At 42.0% G+C, this 23,608-nt stretch overlaps 1 protein-coding gene across 3 annotated transcripts in view; it reads right to left on the bottom strand.

The window, feature by feature from the left end:
• The window catches only part of LOC126184668 (muscle calcium channel subunit alpha-1-like), a 601,154-nt gene that overhangs the window by 72,162 nt on the left and 505,384 nt on the right, over positions 1–23,608 (bottom strand). For all 3 annotated transcript variants that reach the window (XM_049927151.1, XM_049927152.1, XM_049927153.1), the window contains exon 35: positions 833–934. In XM_049927151.1, the coding sequence (XP_049783108.1) occupies positions 833–934 (102 nt within the window). The remainder of the gene's footprint in view (positions 1–832; positions 935–23,608) is intronic.

The following is a 23,608-nucleotide window of genomic DNA, read 5'->3' as shown; positions in this document are numbered from 1 at the left end:
ACAATAAGAATATGGGAGATGTGGATGGAAGCAACACTCAGCTGCAAAGCCATTAAATGCCCAGGAGCAGACTGAAAAATATGATCAGGAGATTTTTCACTATCTATTGTACGTTGCATGATTCAATGCATACATTCTGTATAAAAAAAGGGGTCATATTTGATTTCAGGATTAATCTTGGAGAATAGTTCGCCATATCCTCTCCACTCACAGGGACCATCACTTAGGTGTCCACCTCAAACAGGAGTCAGTCTGCATACAGCTTTCAATAAATAATATTCATAATCAGTTGTACATGATGTCTGTATTATACAAAGCTCATGTTTAGTGTTCATTAAGTAAAGGTCAGTGACTGTTATTAGCATGTGAAACGTAGACACTAAGCAATCACTGTGTAATGTTCACATTGTCAGTTCTGTAACATCTATCCCACAGTCAGTAAAGATACATCAAGAGACTCACTCATTGAAGTCTACATAGTTTACAGAGACATCTTTTTACAAGTATCTATTTTATTATGCAAAAATTCATCATTTGTTTGGACGGTGATAAAAAAATAGCACAAACTTGTAAATTTACTTAGAGGATGTTGGGTAATGTTAATGCTTGTTGAGAACACCTAGCAATGATCAAAAAGACAATGGAAGAACAAGAAGTCTTCAGAGGCATCCATTTTACAGGTCAATAAACTTACACCCCCCTGAGATTTTCATTCTAGGAAGAATGCATCTGTATTATATCTTGTACCAAAGACTTGAAAAGTGAGATCTTAATGATCTGTTTTTAATTTAAAGATAATCTGTACTAAATCAATTTTTTTCATTTTACTTACTTTTATCTGTGTAGCATTTACTTTAAGAGAACGAGCTCTGTGAAATCCTCCATGTCCTCTTCGCATGGAAGACCATACACTTCCAAACAGAGAATGGTTCCGCTGAAAATACAAAGGTATATTTAAATGATATAATTTGTCAGAAAGTCAAGATATAATATAATCAATGATTTTTACAGATTAAAAAAGTATAATAAGACTAGAACATCAAACTCCTTTAATGTCTGAACACAGACTGCCTCTTTAGATACAGCAAAGTTTGATTAAGAGAAATTTGTCATCAAAATTAGCTATTAGCAGACATAACTTACTGGTTTTGCAGCCTTGGGATTCAGGATGAATAGCTGACCATACATGAGCTGATTTCTGCAATGAGCTAGAGTCATATGCCAGTTCTATTGATATTTTTGATGGATTCAGCCTGATAATCTCAACACCATCATTTCCCACTAACATCCAGGTACTGCCCATCATATCTACTCTCTCTGCCCAGAGGTTGTGTCCCTTTGTAAGTGGAGTATATCTGGGGATTTTTGTGATTTATCTGTAGATCCAGGACAGTGGTGCATGCTTGATAGGCCAGAGAGCCCAGGTGACAACAATTGTGGCTGTGTCTCATGCAAAGCACATTGTACAGCACAGTGTTTATAGGGATTATTTTCCTGCAGTGCATTTTTGGAATTTAAAACTCATTTATGTCATTGAGAGAAGTTACTATGGACAATAGCATGAAGAAACTTATTGCAATTACACTACTGTGCACTGATATGTAACTTCCTGACTAATTAAAACTGTGTGCCAGACCAGGACTTTAACCTCAGTCCCAGAATTGAGTTATGGTCCAACACACAGTTTTAATCTGCCAGAAAGTTTCAAACAAATACTGCTCACCATGTGTTTCATGCAATTATGTGTCAATGGAAAATATTAGTTTGTCTCTGATTACAGAACAAAATATTATTCCATTGCTCATACACTCTAAAGTATTTTTTGAAACTTGTAATGAAGGATAAGAAATCAGTGTTGTATTCCACTCTCTACCTTACATTCAAGATTGAAAAATAGTCAGCTATATTGATTGATAATGCTGTTACACACAAAATACAAAAATCATGTCTAACAAATTTTCCCCCATGGTCCATGGACCTTGCTGCGATGCCATCACTTACTTGCCTCAGTGTTGAAGATATCCATACAGTAAGTACAATCAAATTCATTGGGTATCCACAGAGAGGACAGACTAACATATAATTCCTGAAGATGGGCAGCAGCATTTCAACAGTTTCAGGGACACCAGTGTGAATGATTTATTAATACAGCCTCGTAACATTAACTATCATGGCCTTCCAGAATGAGATTTTCACTCTGCAGCGGAGTGTGCGCTGATATGAAACTTCCTGGCAGATTAAAACTGTGTGCCCGACCGAGACTCGAACTCGGGACCTTTGCCTTTCGCGGGCAAGTGCTCTACCAACTGAGCTACCGAAGCACGGCTCACGCCCGGTACTCACAGCTTTACTTCTGCCAGTACCTCGTCTCCTACCTTCCAAACTTTACAGAAGCTCTCCTGCGAACCTTGCAGAACTAGCACTCCTGAAAGAAAGGATATTGCGGAGACATGGCTTAGCCACAGCCTGGGGGATGTTTCCAGAATGAGATTTTCACTCTGCAGCGGAGTGTGCGCTGATATGAAACTTCCTGGCAGATTAAAACTGTGTGCCCGACCGAGACTCGAACTCGGGACCTTTGCCTTTCGCGGGCAAGTGCTCTACCAACTGAGCTACCGAAGCACGACTCACGCCCGGTACTCACAGCTTTACTTCTGCCAGTACCTCGTCTCCTACCTTCCAAACTTTACAGAAGCTCTCCTGCGAACCTTGCAGAACTAGCACTCCTGAAAGAAAGGATATTGCGGAGACATGGCTTAGCCACAGCCTGGGGGATGTTTCCAGAATGAGATTTTCACTCTGCAGCGGAGTGTGCGCTGATATGAAACTTCCTGGCAGATTAAAACTGTGTGCCCGACCGAGACTCGAACTCGGGACCTTTGCCTTTCGCGGGCAAGTGCTCTACCAACTGAGCTACCGAAGCACGGCTCACGCCCGGTACTCACAGCTTTACTTCTGCCAGTACCTCGTCTCCTACCTTCCAAACTTTACAGAAGCTCTCCTGCGAACCTTGCAGAACTAGCACTCCTGAAAGAAAGGATATTGCGGAGACATGGCTTAGCCACAGCCTGGGGGATGTTTCCAGAATGAGATTTTCACTCTGCAGCGGAGTGTGCGCTGATATGAAACTTCCTGGCAGATTAAAACTGTGTGCCCGACCGAGACTCGAACTCGGGACCTTTGCCTTTCGCGGGCAAGTGCTCTACCAACTGAGCTACCGAAGCACGACTCACGCCCGGTACTCACAGCTTTACTTCTGCCAGTACCTCGTCTCCTACCTTCCAAACTTTACAGAAGCTCTCCTGCGAACCTTGCAGAACTAGCACTCCTGAAAGAAAGGATATTGCGGAGACATGGCTTAGCCACAGCCTGGGGGATGTTTCCAGAATGAGATTTTCACTCTGCAGCGGAGTGTGCGCTGATATGAAACTTCCTGGCAGATTAAAACTGTGTGCCCGACCGAGACTCGAACTCGGGACCTTTGCCTTTCGCGGGCAAGTGCTCTACCAACTGAGCTACCGAAGCACGGCTCACGCCCGGTACTCACAGCTTTACTTCTGCCAGTACCTCGTCTCCTACCTTCCAAACTTTACAGAAGCTCTCCTGCGAACCTTGCAGAACTAGCACTCCTGAAAGAAAGGATATTGCGGAGACATGGCTTAGCCACAGCCTGGGGGATGTTTCCAGAATGAGATTTTCACTCTGCAGCGGAGTGTGCGCTGATATGAAACTTCCTGGCAGATTAAAACTGTGTGCCCGACCGAGACTCGAACTCGGGACCTTTGCCTTTCGCGGGCAAGTGCTCTACCAACTGAGCTACCGAAGAAGGTACTGGCAGAAGTAAAGCTGTGAGTACCGGGCGTGAGTCGTGCTTCGGTAGCTCAGTTGGTAGAGCACTTGCCCGCGAAAGGCAAAGGTCCCGAGTTCGAGTCTCGGTCGGGCACACAGTTTTAATCTGCCAGGAAGTTTCATATCAGCGCACACTCCGCTGCAGAGTGAAAATCTCATTCTGGAAACATCCCCCAGGCTGTGGCTAAGCCATGTCTCCGCAATATCCTTTCTTTCAGGAGTGCTAGTTCTGCAAGGTTCGCAGGAGAGCTTCTGTAAAGTTTGGAAGGTAGGAGACGAGGTACTGGCAGAAGTAAAGCTGTGAGTACCGGGCGTGAGTCGTGCTTCGGTAGCTCAGTTGGTAGAGCACTTGCCCGCGAAAGGCAAAGGTCCCGAGTTCGAGTCTCGGTCGGGCACACAGTTTTAATATGCCAGGAAGTTTCATATCAGCGCACACTCCGCTGCAGAGTGAAAATCTCATTCTGGAAACATCCCCCAGGCTGTGGCTAAGCCATGTCTCCGCAATATCCTTTCTTTCAGGAGTGCTAGTTCTGCAAGGTTCGCAGGAGAGCTTCTGTAAAGTTTGGAAGGTAGGAGACGAGGTACTGGCAGAAGTAAAGCTGTGAGTACCGGGCGTGAGTCGTGCTTCGGTAGCTCAGTTGGTAGAGCACTTGCCCGCGAAAGGCAAAGGTCCCGAGTTCGAGTCTCGGTCGGGCACACAGTTTTAATCTGCCAGGAAGTTTCATATCAGCGCACACTCCGCTGCAGAGTGAAAATCTCATTCTGGAAACATCCCCCAGGCTGTGGCTAAGCCATGTCTCCGCAATATCCTTTCTTTCAGGAGTGCTAGTTCTGCAAGGTTCGCAGGAGAGCTTCTGTAAAGTTTGGAAGGTAGGAGACGAGGTACTGGCAGAAGTAAAGCTGTGAGTACCGGGCGTGAGTCGTGCTTCGGTAGCTCAGTTGGTAGAGCACTTGCCCGCGAAAGGCAAAGGTCCCGAGTTCGAGTCTCGGTCGGGCACACAGTTTTAATCTGCCAGGAAGTTTCATATCAGCGCACACTCCGCTGCAGAGTGAAAATCTCATTCTGGAAACATCCCCCAGGCTGTGGCTAAGCCATGTCTCCGCAATATCCTTTCTTTCAGGAGTGCTAGTTCTGCAAGGTTCGCAGGAGAGCTTCTGTAAAGTTTGGAAGGTAGGAGACGAGGTACTGGCAGAAGTAAAGCTGTGAGTACCGGGCGTGAGTCGTGCTTCGGTAGCTCAGTTGGTAGAGCACTTGCCCGCGAAAGGCAAAGGTCCCGAGTTCGAGTCTCGGTCGGGCACACAGTTTTAATATGCCAGGAAGTTTCATATCAGCGCACACTCCGCTGCAGAGTGAAAATCTCATTCTGGAAACATCCCCCAGGCTGTGGCTAAGCCATGTCTCCGCAATATCCTTTCTTTCAGGAGTGCTAGTTCTGCAAGGTTCGCAGGAGAGCTTCTGTAAAGTTTGGAAGGTAGGAGACGAGGTACTGGCAGAAGTAAAGCTGTGAGTACCGGGCGTGAGTCGTGCTTCGGTAGCTCAGTTGGTAGAGCACTTGCCCGCGAAAGGCAAAGGTCCCGAGTTCGAGTCTCGGTCGGGCACACAGTTTTAATCTGCCAGGAAGTTTCATATCAGCGCACACTCCGCTGCAGAGTGAAAATCTCATTCTGGAAACATCCCCCAGGCTGTGGCTAAGCCATGTCTCCGCAATATCCTTTCTTTCAGGAGTGCTAGTTCTGCAAGGTTCGCAGGAGAGCTTCTGTAAAGTTTGGAAGGTAGGAGACGAGGTACTGGCAGAAGTAAAGCTGTGAGTACCGGGCGTGAGCCGTGCTTCGGTAGCTCAGTTGGTAGAGCACTTGCCCGCGAAAGGCAAAGGTCCCGAGTTCGAGTCTCGGTCGGGCACACAGTTTTAATCTGCCAGGAAGTATCATGGCCTTGCTATACTGTAAAAAGCTGAAAACATGAGGCAACTGAAGCTGTTATATTTCCTGAGGCCAGGTAGAATTTAAAAACTGAAATGGATAGGTTGGAGTTAGATACAATGGGTATTAGTGAAATGTAGTAGCAGGAAGACCAGTTGTCTGCAGGGTTATCAAGACGGAATCAAATAAGAAAATACAAATGTAGGTGAGCTGATATGAACAGCACAGTGAATGTAATGTAGTAACCACAAATGAGTTCAAATCTAAAGGCAGGGTCATCTGTGAAGTATAACATTTAGCAGTGAAACCACATTTATTATTGATGCCACTGAACTCCTGGATGGAAAGTCTTGCTATTTATACAAACACTGAATATCCAAGAATATACAGTAATTACAAACATAAGAGATTTCAAGAACCTTCCAGAAATGACACATACCAGATAACAATTAATTTCTGAAAAAAATGACATTTTGTTAGCCGAGATGATGACTGACTTACTGTAAGGTATTATTTGTTTTTTATTTTTGACTTAATCACTTTTTATGATACAATCATAGCTGGTGTTCCTTTAAAAAAAATTAAAACATGTTCATCAAATGTCATCCATAGCATCTGAAGATGGCATTTAAAGGCTTCAACCAGTTATGATTATGATTAAATAGGTCAGGGTCTTATTTTGACTTAGTTCTTTCAGTGCTTTGACAGATTTTTCTCACATTATTGTGTATTCCATCTTACTGTCAACTAGTTCTTCTTCCTTTCCATAGTTTTGTTGAGTTTGTTTCCTATTCATAGCCCTTCTATAAGTGGCATTCAAATGAAAATGATACAGATGGAAAGAAAGTGTATGAACTGTTTATTATTTCAAAATCCTCATAAGTTTGAGTATTTGTTATGAGTTGTGAAAATGGTGGGAGGCAAGGGTACCTGCCAAGCTTGAGCAACTCAATGGGAGCAGAAAATTTTTATGTCGTCATTTTTGTTCCTGGCTCACACTAAAAGTGGTTTATTAACTGGACATGTAAATGTCTAACTGTAAAAGTTTTACTGTACAATCAAATATGTAAAACAAAATTAAATTTTGAACAAAAATATCAACTGTTCAGGACAAAAAAAGTTTACAGTTTTATCGTAATGTAATGTAGAATTAAATATGCTGGTCCTTAATTGCAATAACTGGACTAATCTAATTTTGTCAATTACAGCACCATCCACCACCAATGGAAAACAAATTGTTTCAGGTAAACCCCTTGTATATTTTGACATAGAATCTGAATCTTTAATAAGAATGAGGGGGTGGGGGGTGTCACCATTTGAAAATAAAATGTTAACCCCTCCCCAATGGGAGTGGTGACGGGGTGGAGGGGGGTGGGGAGGTGGAAGGGAGAAGGGGTTTGGCAGATGTCCCCTTCCAAAACATTAACTTTTCACCTGGAACTTTTTTTATATAAGATGTGTGTTTTTGGAGATATTATTTATTCCTAGTTAAAATAAATATCCTGTATAGCATCACTGACAGACACACAAAACAAAATGGACATACAACCTAGCTTCTGGAGTTAATATTTTCTAAATCAGAGAGGACAGAAGGATGAGCTAGGGAAGCTTATGAAGACACCAGGATGGGAGACACCCACTTTTGGTGAGGATGAGGGCGCTTGAGGACAAAGAGGAAAGTGTCAGAGATGGTACATTGATAAGTACTGTGTCAGAGACAAGGACATATTGAGAAGTAACTATAAAGATGAATAGTGCAATTAAGAATTAGGATAGAAGAAATGTGTATGCCTATATACAGGATGTTACAAAAAGGTACGGCCAAACTTTCAGAAAACATTCCACATATGTTATGTGGACATGTGTCTGGAAATGCTTACTTTCCATGTTAGAGCCCATTTTATTACTTCTCTTCAAATCACATTAATCATGGAATGGAAACACACAGCAACGGAATGTACCAGCGTGACTTCAAACACTTTGTTACAGGAAATGTTCAAAATGTCCTCCGTTAGCGAGGATACATGCATACACCCTCCGTCGCATGGAATCCCTGATGCGCTGATGCAGCCCTGGAGAATGGCTGATTGTATCACAGCCGTCCACAATACAAGCACAAAGAGTCTCTACATTTGGTACCTGGGTTGCGTAGACAAGAGCTTTCAAATGCCCCCATAAATGAAAGTCAAGAGGGTTGAGGTCAGGAGAGCATGGAGGCCATGGAATTGGTCAGCTTCTACCAATCCATCGGTCACTGAATCTGTTGTTGAGAAGCGTACGAACACTTCGACTGAAATGTGCAGGAGCTCCATCGTGCATGAACCACATGTTGTGTCGTACTTGTAAAGGCACATATTCTAGCAGCACAGGTAGAGTATCCCGTATGAAATCATGATAATGTGCTCCATTGAGCATGGGTGGAAGAACATGGGGCCCAATCAAGACATCACCAACAATGCCTGCCCAAACGTTCACAGAAAATCTGTGTTGATGACGTGATTGCACAATTGCATGTGGATTCTCGTCAGCCCACACATGTTGATTGTGAAAATTTACAATTTGATGACGTTGGAATGAAGTCTCATCCATAAAGAATACATTTGCACTGAATTTATGATTGACACATTGTTGGATGAACCATTCGTAGAAGTGTACCCGTGGAGGCCAATCAGCTGCTGATAGAGCCTGCACACGGTGTACTTGGTACAGAAACAACTGGTTCTCCCGTAGCACTCTCCATACAGTAATGTGGTCAATGTTACCTTGTACAGCAGCAACTTCTCTCATGCTGACATTAGAGTTATCATCAACTGCATGAAGAACTGCCTCGTCCATTGCAGGTGTCCTCGTCGTTCTAGGTCTTCCCCAGTTGCGAGTCATAGGCTGGAATGTTCCGTGCTCCCTAAGACGCCGATCAATTGCTTCGAACATCTTCCTGTCAGGATACCTTCGTTCTGGAAATCTGTCTCAATACAAACGTACCGTGCCACAGCTATTGCCTCGTGCTAATCCATACATCAAATGGGCATCTGCCAACTCCGCATTTGTAAACATTGCACTGACTGCAAAACCATGTTCGTGATGAACACTAACCTGTTGATGCTATGTACTGATGTGCTTGATGCTAGTACTGTACAGCAATGAGTCGCATGTCAACACAAGCACCAAAGTCAACATTACCTCCCTTCAATTGGGCCAACTGGCCATGAATCGAGAAAGTACAGTACATACTGATGAAACTAAAATGAGCTCTAACATGGAAATTAAGCGTTTCTGGACACATGTCCACATAACATCTTTTCTTTATTTGTGTGTGAGGAAAGTTTGGCTGTACCTTTTTGTAACACCCTGTATGTGAAACTAAGCACAGAGATGATAATCAGTGCAGTGGAACTGGGAGATGAGGCAACCTGGCTTTCATGGATCATGTGAAAGACATGTCCTGGAATTCAGCAGTTAGTGGTAAGCATCTGTGAACCTAGTTGGTGCAGCTGCTACAGTTACTTCTTGATCTCGACAATTGAGTCATAAACATGCACTCTTGGACAGAAGATCACCACAAAACTAATATCAACTTGAATAAGAATGATGGATCAACTGCCCCAGGCACCAACCTACAGAGTGAATTTTCCTGATCATGGGATACTGGGGTACCAGGAACATCATCATGTGCAGAAGAGTCAGAGCTTCTCAAAATCTCTATGACTGAAACAAAGAAACTACAGCTGATCATTCTCTCCGAGGTAGGTAACCTCAAACAAATCACAAACACAATGGAAAAATTCCACATAAAAATCCTTGCAATTTAAGAAATACAACTTACTGACAAAAATTATTTTGATTCTCATAACTAGAAAGGAAAATGAGCAGTGATGTTGAACAAGGGACCCAAACAATTTAGCACAGCTTTTGCTGTGCACAAATCCATCATAGATTTGGTAATAATGTTCAACTCAACATCAGAAAGAATCTCCACAATTTCTGTAATATCTGGAAACAAGCCATACACACTGATAAAGGCACATGTTCCCACAAATGACTACAACAGAAAATATCCACAGGCACAAGGTGACTTCTGGGAAGTACTGGAGGAAACCACAAATAAAAACCCTAAACATAATGTGAAAATTTTATTAGGAGATTTCAATGGACAGCACAGCAAAGAGAAAAAATTCAGAAAAAAACAAGAGTTCCAACAGTTGACAAGAGAACAAACAAAAATGGTGATAGACTAGTAAACTTCTGCAAAAATTTTCATCTTAAAATCATGTCATGCAATTCCTTAAACCAGCAAACAAACTTAAATACTCCAATTTAGGCAAGTTTCAAATAGACCAGATTGCTATATCCAATAAGAATACCAAAGAAGTACTCAATGTATGAACAAGAAAGTTTTTGAGTGAGACCATAATCTCTCACAAATAAAGATTAGATTTCAATCTAACAGAAAAATTATAAATAAACAAAACATTCTGAATTAATCAAGAATACTTGCAATTCAATAATAAAGAAATTCTTCAGAAAAGTAGGCAATCAATCACCATGAAGTGGAAGGAACTTGCAAACATACTGAAATCACTAGAGCAAACACAGGTGGTGGAACACTACATTTCATCAGGCAGTAGAAGAGAGAATGCATGCAGAGAAAACTTCCAGTAGCAACGAAACCTCAGAAAAATGGCAGGAATTTTGAAAGACCCTGAAAAGTTTGACCAACATGATATAAAGAGAAAATGAAGGTGTGGTATGAACTGGGTTACAGAAGTTGGACAAGACATTATCAAAACTACCAAAAGACACTTTTACAAAACTTCTATAGAAAAATTAATACAGTATGAGCCACTGATTCTGTGCTTCTGTTGGCTCAATGGATCACTGGAAACCAACAGGAAAAATAATTGTCAAATTTTATCCAAATACTTTCACTCACTTCTCAACTGCCAGCCTCCAGTAGAAAAACTAGATTTTGAAAAAAATCCCTATCCAATCCCAATTCAAAACTACAGTACCATCTCTTGAGGATCTGAAAGAAATAATAAAATCTTTGAACAATAGTACGTCTCCCAGAGAAGATGATATCATGGCAGAAATATGGAAAATATATGGCAGTAATTTCACACAAGCAACTTGAGGAATTATGTCAAACATCTGGGAAACTGAACAAATACCTGCAGAGTGGAAATGTGCATTAATTGGTCCTCTCAAAAAGCAGAAATTAAAACCAATCTGGATAATTACAGTGGAATTTTACTTCTCCTTTTTGTGTGCAAAAGTCTATCAAAAGCACTGTTAAGTCAACTGGAAGAATATCCTTTAATAGGACAGTATCAGGCAACATTTCACAAAGGGTGATCTTTTATATAACAGATGTGGGACGTAATGATAATTTTGCAAATAAATAGCTGTAGAAATACTGTGGTAACTTTTGTCAACTTAAAAAAGGCTTTTGTTTTGATAGACAGGCAAAATTGACACGAAAACAAGGGCAATTATCCAACAGATGTTAACAGGTATATTCCCCAAAGTTAAATTCATGTGAGAAATTTCATAAGCACTTCAAATCCACACTGATGTTCACCAAGGAGCTAGACCCTCCCCCATCTTATTTAACATAATTCTGCAAAACAGTGTAAAGGTATGACAAAAGGAAATAAAAAGAATCCAACTCAAGATTAAAATAGAGCAGAGAATCAATGTGAAGTGTCTGGATTTCACAGATGATCTTGATATTCTAACAAACAATAGAGGAGAAGCCAAGCTTGGTGTGGAGAATCTTCATGAAATCTCATGTAAAACTGGCCTATAAATGTCCTATGAAAAAAGTCAGTATATAGAAAGGAAGCCTGCAAATACTTGCTCCATAATAACTTGGTACAGGGAAGTGTAAGAAATGATACACTTTAAATATCTATGAGAGACTTTCCGGTCACCAGGGCTGAACACGATAGTCAAATAAGAAAGACTCTGAAAATTATGGAAAAGCATATAAGCTCACACAGTGTTATTATAATTAAAAATCTGTCTCTGTTAATGCAAATCTTATACATTACAACACAGTAATTCTACCAGAAGCACTCTACACTGTTGAAATACGGTGATTCATGGTCAAACAAAAATAAGAAAGATTGGAAAGCAGGAAAGGAAAATTCCCAGGAAAATATTCAGACCAGTTTTCTGTGAAGGAATTTGGATAAACAGAGAGTTGAGAGAGATCTACAAACAGACTGAGACAATAGTAAACATATTAGGAGAAAGAAGGATGAAAATTTGTGGACATATCCCTAGGATGAGTAAGAAAAGTGTTACAAGGCAAATCTTTGAGATAGAAAACACTAGGAAAAAGAAGAGAAAATCAATCATTGAAATAGAAGAAGGTATCAAAGAAATGGGGACCACATCAGATAACATAAAGAATAGAGAACAGTCCAGAAACCTCACATAAAAATATATACTAAAACAAAACACACAGAAATGAGAATAGGAAATCACTGGGTCATAAGAACCTGAGAGAGAACACAGCGAATATATGAAAAGAATTTGGGAACAATGAAGGAAAAAGGAAAAGTCATCACTACTAATTTAGTTATAGTAATGCCTATAAAAGGCAATAAATTTGAGTCTCAGTGCAGCACGCAATTTTAATTTACCACTAAGTTTGAATACAGTGAACACATGAATTGCAGGATGAAAGATTCAGTCTCAACAATTGTTGTATGTAATTTAGTATATCAATGATGTTTAAGTTGGTACAAAATGTAACTGGAATAGGAGTTCATGAGAGCATGGTGTTTGTCTCGAGTCTGAATTCCTGATTCAGTTATTAACTGTGAGGCATGACTCTGGGAAAAGATGTAACATGTATATTAGTGTTTGATGTAGATTGTGTGGTGTAATATTAATGTATAAACTTAATTGTACTTCTTGTTCTCAGATGGCAGGTGGCACAGAATGTTGCAAGGAACACACTTCTTGTTCTCAGATGGCTTGTGGCTTGTGTCTGTGTATATGCTGATGGATATGTGTGTGTGTGCGAGTGTATACCTGTCCTTTTTTACCCCTAAGGTAAGTCTTTCCGCTCCCGGGATTGGAATGACTCCTTACCCTCTCCCTTAAAACCCAAATCCTTTTGTCTTTCCCTCTCCTTCCCTCTTTCCTGACAAGGCAACCGTTGGTTGCGAAAGCTAGAATTTTGTGAGTTTGTTTGTGTTTGTTTGTGTGTCTATCGACCTGCCAGCACTTTTGGTTGGTAAGTCTCATCATCTTTATTTTTAGATATAATTATTTATAATTTTCTATAGGACGTTTCTATTGGCATGACATGATGAGGCCATTGTTATGCCACAAGTTTCGGATTATAATACACTGCCTGACAAAAAGGTGGAGCACACAGAAGGGGAAAATGTCACTGCGATAGTGTTGCATGAGAGGTAACAGCTGAGGATGCCTATTACATACTACTGTGCTGTCAGAGTTCGCTCAATCACTACCAGCTGTGACATGAAGTCATACTCAATGGCTTCCCACACCATAACACCAGGGGTAGCACCTCAATGCCTTTCCAAATTATTGGAAAAATGGGACCTTGCCACACGTCACCACCATAATCACAGCCTATGGTCATCCACGATAGTGCAGAACTGCGGTTCATTGCTGAACACAATGTGATACCATTCATTAATGGTCCATGCTTCCCAGTCAGGGCACCACTCTGATTGTGGCCATTTGTGTTTTGGTGTGTTGTGTAGTAGACTTAAGGGTGCACAACAAATACCATGAGAGGCCACCACCACAGGGGCACAACCAGTCACCTGGCACCACTCAGTTCTGAGCACCAGCCCCAGATGATGTTGACAAATTTGGCTCACATTCAGCTTCCACACCACGTCAATATGTGAATCATACTCATCTGTCATTAGTGTTGCCAGTTGCCAAAGAGAGTGCTGTCAACTGTGAACTACATTGCTACTGTCTTGCTGGCAGAGAGGAAATCCTTCTGCTGGTAGGCACAAAGCATGAGCACCACAGACATTCAGACAGTTCTGATCCAGCAGTCACACAGTTCAATTTTGGGTCTGCAGCCAGCTCAGCATAGCTCCTTCAATTACACTACATAGCACAGCCCTACAAGTTCCATTGAGAAGACAACATTTTGACTTAGCAGTTGCTATTTATGGAGTAATGAGATGATCAAGAGTGTGTCTATAACTATATTCAGTCATAGTGACAATATCATAGACAGCCATGAGACAGTAAAGTTACTTAGATTCCATTGCATCAGGTACAGGACATCCGGCACTATGCATCTAACTGTAACAAAGTTAAGTATCATATTCTATCATAACCCTTAATAAATGTTATTGGGTATTTCATACTGTGTTGTGACATTTCTATTCTGTTGGTAGTTCTAGTGTGCAATTCTGCTACATTCCATTGTACCATAGTAAGAATTAAGTCTTTTACTACAGTGGATGTTTGGGCAGAACTGACACATTCACGTACAACATTCCCAACATGGTGTTAATGGCATTCTGTGCAAGTGACCAAAATTCTCCAGTTCAGTTGCTGCAAGATCGTAATCAGTGTTACAGGATAGCACAGAATGTTGCAGGGAACGCACTTCTTGTTCTCAGATGGCAGGTGGCACAGAATGTTGCAAGGAACACACTTCTTGTTCTCAGATGGCAGGTGCATCTGTGAAAGGGTGTACAATACAGCAATCATTCCTTGCAGTGGTCAGATGAGGTCAACCAGAGCCTTTACAATAACATATTAGTCGATTTCTAGATTAGAAAGCACTGTTTATTTCTCTTATTATATGAAGAAAACTCTGAAACTGTTTCTTTTTTCTTTGTCTTTTTATCCCACAATTTTAAGTTATAACTAATGGAATGAGACAATAATGCTTGAAAAGAACAATAAAACCACAAATGTGATAAAAATAAGTTTCCATTTCGTGTGATACTTGCGACGCAAATTTTTAAAGCAACTCTGTTAACAACGATTTGTGCTTATAATTCAATGCCTTACTGTTACAACTGTAGTGCATACTTTCATGGAATTCAATAACTTTTCTGTGAGTGTTGTCAGGCTTCTTTAATAAAGTGTGCAAAATTCTTTGCACATCATTGCACTTGTACTGGAATGCTGTCAATCCATCCTTAACTTCAGACATATTGCCTTGTTACTTAATTTGAGAACTTTATGATGCAATTATGATTAGCTTTCTATACTGGAACAATTTGCTATGCATAACATACATCTTGGTGGCTTGATGTCATGTGATATTGTTTCTGAACCCGTTATGAATCAGTTCTCAGTGCCATTGTTTCCACAAGCAAAGTATAACATACCCATTTAACAAATTTAAGAATCTTAATAGTAATTCACTAGCTGCACCCTGTGGTGTTACCCACAGTTAAACAAAATGCCTAGGTATGTGTTTATTCAAATCTTCTATTAATCCATCTCCTCTTTCCGCCTCTCCCCATCCATCTCACCTCTCTCTGTTAATCTTCTTCTCCCCCCTGTCTCTGCCCATCTCTTACGACCCCCTCTCTCTATCCAACATGTCCTCCCTGTCCCCTCTGTTCATCTCCTCCCTCCCTTCCCCCCCCCCCCCCCCCCCCCCCCCCCACCTATCTGTGACGATCTGCTCCTTCCCACTTTGTCTGTCTGTCTGTCTCCTCCTTCTCTCTCTCTCTCTCTCTCTCTCTCTCTCTCTCTCTCCCCACCACACATTATCACCACCACCCCACTAGGGGGATGGTGGTTGTTACCCTCACAGTACTTGTTTTCAGATTGTAACTAATACACACACATCAAAAAACGTTATCACCCCAGTTCCCAGAACTCCTGAAGATAAATGTTCACTGTGGGTACTGTATCACAGACACACTCCCTTTGACTGTTCAGAGGTGTCACTAAACTGGCCCAAAGATATAAACAACTATGCATGAGCAGCGCCTATTAGACAGAGGGTGTCCGACAGCCGATCAGTTCCAGTCATTCCACCAGGAAGGAGGTACACTGCGCATGTTATCGGTAGTTCAGCCATGTCCAGACAGTCAATGCCATGGTTCAATCATGTCTGCATTGTTACTTTGTGCCAGGAAGGGCTCTCAACAAAGGAAGTGTCCTGGTGTCTCACAGTGAACCAAAGCGATGTTGTTCGGACATGGAGGAGATACAGAGAGACGGGAACCATTGATGACAGGCCCGCTCAGGCCGCTACTACTGCAATGGATGACTGCTACCTACGGATTCTACATCTACATCTACATCTACATCTACATTTATACTCCGCAAGCCACCCAATGGTGTGTGGCAGAGGGCACTTTACGTGCCACTGTCATTACCTCCCTTTCTGTCCCAGTCGCGTATGGTTCGCGGGAAGAATGACTGCCAGAAAGCCTCCATGCACACTTGAATCTCTCTAACGTTACATTCGTGATCTCCTCAGGAGGTATAAGTAGGGGGAAGCAATATATTCAATAGCTCACCCAGAAACACACCCTCTCAAAACCTGGACAGCAAGCTACACCGCGATGCAGAGTGCCTCTCTTGCAGAGTCTGCCACTTGAGTTTGCTAAACATCTCCGTAATGCTGTCACCCTTACCAAATAACCCTGTGACGAAACTCGCTGCACTTCTTTGGATCTTCTCTAGCTCCTCTGTCAATCCAACCTGCTACGGATCCCACACTGATGAGCAATACTCAAGTATAGGTCGAACGAGTGTATTGTAAGCCACCTCCTCTGTTGATGGACTACATCTTCTAAGGACTCTCCCAATTAATCTCAACCTGGCACCCACCTTACCAACAATTAATTCTATATGATCATTCCACTTCAAATCATTCCGTACGCTTACTCCCAGATATTTTACAGAAGGAACGGCTACCAAAGTAACTGCTACCAGTGTTTGTTCCACTATCATATAATCATACAATAAAGGATCCTTCTTTCTATGTATTCACAATACATTACATTTGTCTATGTTAAGGGTCAGTTGCCACACCCTGCACCAAGTGATTATCCGCTGCAGATCTTCCTGCATTTTGCTGCAATTTTCTAATGCTGCAACTTCTCTGTATACTACAGCATCATCCATGAAAAGCTGCATGGAATTTCCGACACTATCTACTAGGTCATTTATATGTATGGTCCCATAACACTCCCCTGTGGCACACCAGAGGTTACGTTAACGTCTTTAGACGTCTCTCCATTGAGAGCAACATGCTGTGTTCTGTTTGCTAAAAACTCTTCAATCCAGCTACACAGCTGGTCTGATATTCCGTAGCCTATTACTTTGTTTATCAGGCGACATGCAGAACTGTATCGAACACCTTCTGGAAGTCAAGGAAAATGGCATATACCTGGGGGCCTGTATCTAATAGTTTCTGGGTCTCATGAACAAAAAATGTGAGTTGGGTCTCACACAATCGCTGTTTCCAGAATCCATGTTGATTCCTACAGAGTAGATTCTGGGTTTCCGGAAATGACATGATACGTGAGCAAAAATCATGTTCTAAAATTCTACAACAGATCAATGTCAGAAATATAGGCCTACAGTTTTGTGCATCTGCTCGACGACCCTTCTTGAAAACTGGAATTACCTGTGCTCTTTTCCAATCATTTGGAACCTTCCATTCCTCTAGAGACTTGCGGTACATGGCTGTTAGAATGGGGGCAAGTTCTTTCGCGTACTCTGTGTAGAATAGAATTGGTATCCTGTCAGGTCCAGTGGACTTTCCTCTGTTGAGTGATTTCAGTTGCTTTTTTATTCCTTGGACACTTATTTCGATGTCAGCCATTTTTTCGTTTGTGCGAGGATTTAGAGAAGGAACTGCAGTGTGGTCTTCCTCTGTAAAACAGCTTTGGAAAAGAGTGTTTAGTATTTCAGCTTTATGCATGTCATCCTCTGCTTCAATGCCATTATTATCCCAGAGTGTCTGGATATGCTGTTTCGATCCACTTACTGATTTAATGTAAGACCAGAACTTCCTAGGATTTTCTGTCAAGTCAGTACATAGAATTTTACTTTAGAATTCACTGAACGCTTCACGCATAGCCCTCCTTATGCAAACTTTGACATCATTCAGCTTCTGTTTGTCTGAGAGGTTTTGGCTGCATTTAAATTTGCAGTGAAGCTCTCTTTGCTTTAGCAGTAGTTTCCTAGCTTTGTTGTTGAGCCACGGTGGGTTTTTCCCATCACTCACAGTTTTACTCGGCACATACCTGTCTAGAATGCATTTTATGATTGCCTTGAATTTTTTCCATGAACACTCAACATTGTCAGTGTCGGAACAGAAATTTTCATTTTGATCTGTTAGGTAGTCTGAAATCTGCCTCCTATTACTCTTGCTAAACAGATAAACCTTCCTCAGTTTTTTTTATATTCCTATTTACTTCCATATTCAGGGATGCTAAATCGGCCTTATGATCACTGATTCCCTGTACTGCGCTTACAGAGTCGAAAAGTTTGGGTCTGTTTGTTATCAGTAGGTCCAACATGTTATCTCCACAAGTTGATTCTCTGTTTAATTCCTCGAGGTAATTTTCAGAGAGTGCACTCAATATAATGTCACTCGACACACTGTCCCTACCACCCATCCTAAACATCTGAATGTCCCAGTCTATATCTGGTAAATTGAAATCTCCACCTAAGCCTATAACATGCTGAGGAAATTTACGTGAAATGTATTCCAGATTTTCTCTCAGTTGTTCTGCCACTAATGCTGCTGAGTCGGGAGATCAGTAAAAGGAACCAATTATTAACCTAGCTCGGTTGTTGAGTGTAACCTCCATCCATAATAATTCACAGGAACTATCCACTTCTATTTCACTACAGGATAAACTACTACTAACAGTGACAAACACACCACCACTGGTTGCATGCAATCTATCCTTTATAAACACCATCTGTGCCTTTGTAAAAATTTCGGCATAATTTATCTCTGGCATCAGCCTGCTTTCCTTACTTATAACAATTTCATCTTTGGTGCTTTCTATAAGCGCTTGAAGTTCCAGTACTTTACCAATGCAGCTTTGACAGTTTACAATTACAATACCAATTGCTGCTTGGTTCTTGCATGTCCTGAGTTTGCCTCGCACCCTTTGAGGCTGTTGCCCTTTCTGTACTTGCCTGAGGCCATCTAACCTAAAAAACCGCCCAGTCCATGCCACACAACCCCTGCTACCCATGTAACTGCCTGCTGTGTGTAGTGTACTCCTGACCTATCCAGTGGAATCTGAAACCCCACCACCCTATGGCGCAAGTCGAGGAATCTGCAGCCCACACAGTTGCAGAACTGTCTCAGCCTCTGATTCAGACCCTCCACTCGGCTCTGTACCAAAGGTCCGCAGTCAGTCCTGTTGACGATGCTGCAGATGGTGAGCTCTGCTTTCATCCTGCTAGTGAGACTGGCAGTCTTCACCAAATCAGATAGCCGCCAAAAGCCATAGCGACACACATCATTGGTGCCAGCATGAGTGACCAGTAAGCCCACCCTCTGCAACTGCCCGGATCTTGCAGACTGAGGGGGCAACCTCTGAAACAGGGCAAGCAGCCATGTCCGGCCGAAGATCAGACAAACTGGAGAGTTCTTCCGTCCAGCCCTCCGGAATGTATTTCACCCCCTGCCACACCTCGAGATGACCTCCCACTCTACCAGAGGTGAGGGGTCAGCCTCAATGTGGGCAGTATCCTGGGCAGCCACAGCCATAGTCCGATTGGGGGATATATGGGACGAGTTGGCTGTCCCCGGCAAACCCCTGTCTGGACCCCCAAAATGATGCTCATTGGCAACAGCCCCAAGCTGTGTGATCAAAGCCAACACTGCCTGAAGCTGGGAACGAAGGGATGCCAACTCAGCCTGCATCCAAACACAGCAGTCACAGTCCCTATCCATGCTAAATACTGATGTGCAAAGAACGTCTGAACAGACAGCACAAACAATTTGACACAAAATTTAAACAGTTATTAAAATACGAGACTGCCTAGTAAATGCAGTAATGCTGCTACTTGCACACTGCTGACACACTGCTCAGTGGCAGAAGGCTAACTGTACTGTCAGTAATGTACAAAGACTATTTGAAAGAAAGGAACAAATGACAGACGGCTACTTGGAGGAACCCTGACAGCAACACCACCATGTTGAATAATGCTTTCGTGCAGCCACAGGATGTCATGTTATGGCTCAAACTGTGCCCAATAGGCTGCATGATGTGCAACTTCACTCCCGACGTCCATGGTGAGGTCCTTATTTGCAGCCCTGACACCATGCAGCACAGTAGAGATGGGCCCAACAACATGCCGAATGGACTGGCCAGGATTGGCATCATGTTCTTTCACCGATGAGTGTTGCATATGTGTTAAACCAGACAATCATTGGAGACATGTTTGGAGGCAACCTGCTCCGGCTGACTGCCTTCGACACATTATTCAGCAAGTGCAGCAAGGCTAACCAATAGTACAAACATATCAGCAGCATATTGGTGAGATATTCTTGGATGACAATTTGTTACCTCATTGTGCACGTCTAGTGAATGACTTCCTTCAGGATAATGACATCACTTGACTAGAGTTGCCAGCATGTTCTCCACACATTAACTCTTTGGAACATGCCTGGGATAGATAAAAGGGCTGTTTATGGACAACATGACCCACGAACCACTCTGTGGGATCTACGCTGAATCACCGTTGAGGAGTGGGACAATGTGGACCAACAGTGGCTTGATGAACTTGTGTACAGTACGCCATGACGAATACAGGCATGCAGCAATGCAAGAGGACGTACTACAGGGTATTAGAGGTACCGGTGTGTACAGCAATCTGGACCACTGGCTCTGAAGGTCTGGCTGTATGGTGGTACAACATGCAATGTGTGGTTTTCATGAGCAATAAAAAGGGCAGAAATGATGTTTATGTTGATCTCTATTCCAGTTTTCTGTACAGGTTCCAGAACTATTGGAACCGAGGTGATGAAAATGTTTTTTGATGTGTGGATGTACCAAATTTGGTTGAAATCATTTCAGGGGTTTGGGATGAGCTTTTTACCCTTGTCTTTGCCTGCATACACATGTCAAACACATTTCAAATGTATTTAACATATTTCACATATATTTGTGCACATATTTCACTTTTATCTCTAGCAAATTCCACCCTGCAGTTTCACTTTCGTGCTGCTCAGTGTTTATAAGATTGTATCTCCTGAACTATGCTCCTTACAAGGATGTAATATTGAAGCTCAATTATGTAATTTTGCAGATACATTTAGTGGTATATGTGAATACTGTCTGCAAAATATGTTGTGTGTGCAGTTAGTAGTGAAGAAGTAATAAATTAAACCATCGTGCTCCATGCAGCAATTCTACTGCGTGAACAGCAAAAATGTAGTAAGTGATAAACTTTTTTCTTCTCACCACTTTGCTGGTGTTGCCAGTGAAAAGATGATTTGGAAATATCTCATACTGTATGTAATGTTTGTTACAGGTTACTAAATTGAAATGAAGTCCCATGTTTCTTGACAGAGTGTAGGGGAACAATGCGGGAGACACGCACCACTGTGTTAGGCATGGTCCTAATGGAGGTGGTTTGCATTGCCTTCCTCTGACTTTAATATGGATGAATGATGATGATGAAGATGACACAACAACATCCAGTCATCTTGGGGCAGGTGAAAATCCCTGAACCCGCCAGGAATCGAAGGCAGGAACCCGTGCTCAGAAAGTGAGAATGCTACGGCGAGACGACAAGCTGTGGACTTTATGAGTATAGATTATGTAAAAAATTTTTAAGCATTCCCTATGCCTGTTTTATGTACAAAAATATGCTTTGAGAAATTCTCATGCCACAGTGCTATAGCACATCACTAAAGGTGTCAGCAATACACCAATGAGGTGAATGAAAGTTGGTGACACATGAGGGACTTCCTTATTTGCTTGTAGGACCAAGGCAGATCTTGTGGCAACCTTACAAAGGGTAGTCATAATGTGTTTTATCATTACCAGAAGAAATATAAAGTTGTGCAGTTAATATTCTGTTTGTGTGCAGGTGCATGTCTGCAGTTCTGGCACACACTGAAATGATGCAGCCCAACTTCACTTTATCGAATGGCTGTACTATTTTGTTTTGCTCCAATGGTGACATGCTACAGTATTGAGGCAGGAGAATTTCAATGTGTACCAGGAATGCAACATGTACCTGCAAACAAACAAAACAATAATTATATAACTTTACCTTTTAGGTGTGATAACTGAAACTTTATGACTACCCATCATAAAATTATGTCGTAATACATGTCTTGGTTCACATAGCTAGGGGGATACATTGGGTATTAATCTATTGAGCCCCAACATTCATATACTTCATTCGTGTGTAGCTGACAGCTGACAATAAATTCTTTCTATGGGTGGGCGGGGGGGGGGGGGGGGGTTGCTGGGGCGGGGGGGGGGGGGGGGGGGGAGGAGATGGAGGAAGACAACACACACAGGAGATACCCAAATGGAACGAAAACTGAACAATTTATTCAAGAGAAAGAGCTTCACAAATTTAGAACTTCAATAACACATTGGTCTATCTCTGGAATTTTTGCAAGCAGTTATTCTGCTTGGCAATGATTGATAGAGTTGTTGGATGTCTTCCTAGTCGATATAAAGCCAAATTCTGTCCAACTGGCATGTTAGATCATCAAATGCAGAAGGGCATTATCTTGCTGGAATGTAAGCTCAGAATGGGTTGAAGTGAAGGGCAACAAAATGGGGCATAGAATATCACTGGTGTACTGCTGTGCTGTAAGGGTTCCACAGATGACAACCAAAGGGCACAGTGAAATGGCACCACAGATAATGACTTCTGGTTGTCGGGCCATATGGCAGGAAAAAGTCAGGTTGGTATTGCATTGCTGTCTATGGTAGCTCCAGACATGATTTTGCAGGTCACTGGGGCTCAGTTCAAAGTGGGACTCATCACTAAACAAAATAAAATCAAAATGTAATGCGTAGGCACCCAAATCACAAAGCATCTTTCCTAGCAAAGAATACAAGTTAATTCATCTTTCCATCTAGCTATGAATATAAATAAAACCTATCAAAAAGAAACAAGGTTTTAATACACACAGTGAAATCATTAAATCTGTATATCCTAGGCTGGTAAATTCAATCTTAGTTTGTATTCGTAAAGATAAGATTTTGGCACTTAATTGTGTCACTGTCATAAACACCCAAAAATTCATCTGTCTTGAGTTACAGAAACTAACAGCACTATTTATTGGCTCCTGTAATAACCTGCTGGTTACTGCACCTACTGCCAGTGGATGTAAGTTGGGCCACTATGGCATGCCAACATTCAAATGGCATGCCCGCAGCTACCAGAGATGGCCACCACAGGCACCCCAGCCATGCGTGCACAGCACAACAGTGACACCTGATGGGGGTAGCAGTTTTATTAGGATATGCATGGGCCTCCAGACCCTCAGTTGTTAATGTTTCCAAGATGTGTAACTATCTGCACTGCATTCTTGTCCTTACCCATGATTCAATAAATTCCATTTCTTTTATAGCCATGTGTTTTCCTTATTTTTCTAGTTAGAACACAAGAGGCAATGAGTGAGAGCACACACAGCCACATTGGAATGGTTGCTGGCTACATTGACTAGGCTCAGTCACCAGTTTTTCACCTGCTGGCGTTCCCACCCTATGATTAATCCCCAGAAGACTGGGATGCTTATGAGAAGTGGCTTAGCTGACATTTTGTAGTATTCCAGGTGGTTGGCACGGAGGTCTCTGAGGTTCTTTTCTTATCGTGAATACCCTCTTGTATGTATCACTAACTGTACCAT

This window comes from Schistocerca cancellata, chromosome 4, assembly GCF_023864275.1.
Source record: "Schistocerca cancellata isolate TAMUIC-IGC-003103 chromosome 4, iqSchCanc2.1, whole genome shotgun sequence".
Lineage (NCBI taxonomy): Eukaryota > Metazoa > Arthropoda > Insecta > Orthoptera > Acrididae > Schistocerca > Schistocerca cancellata.
Note: the sequence above shows the minus strand (reverse complement) of the source record. Positions and strands in the feature narration are given on the sequence as shown.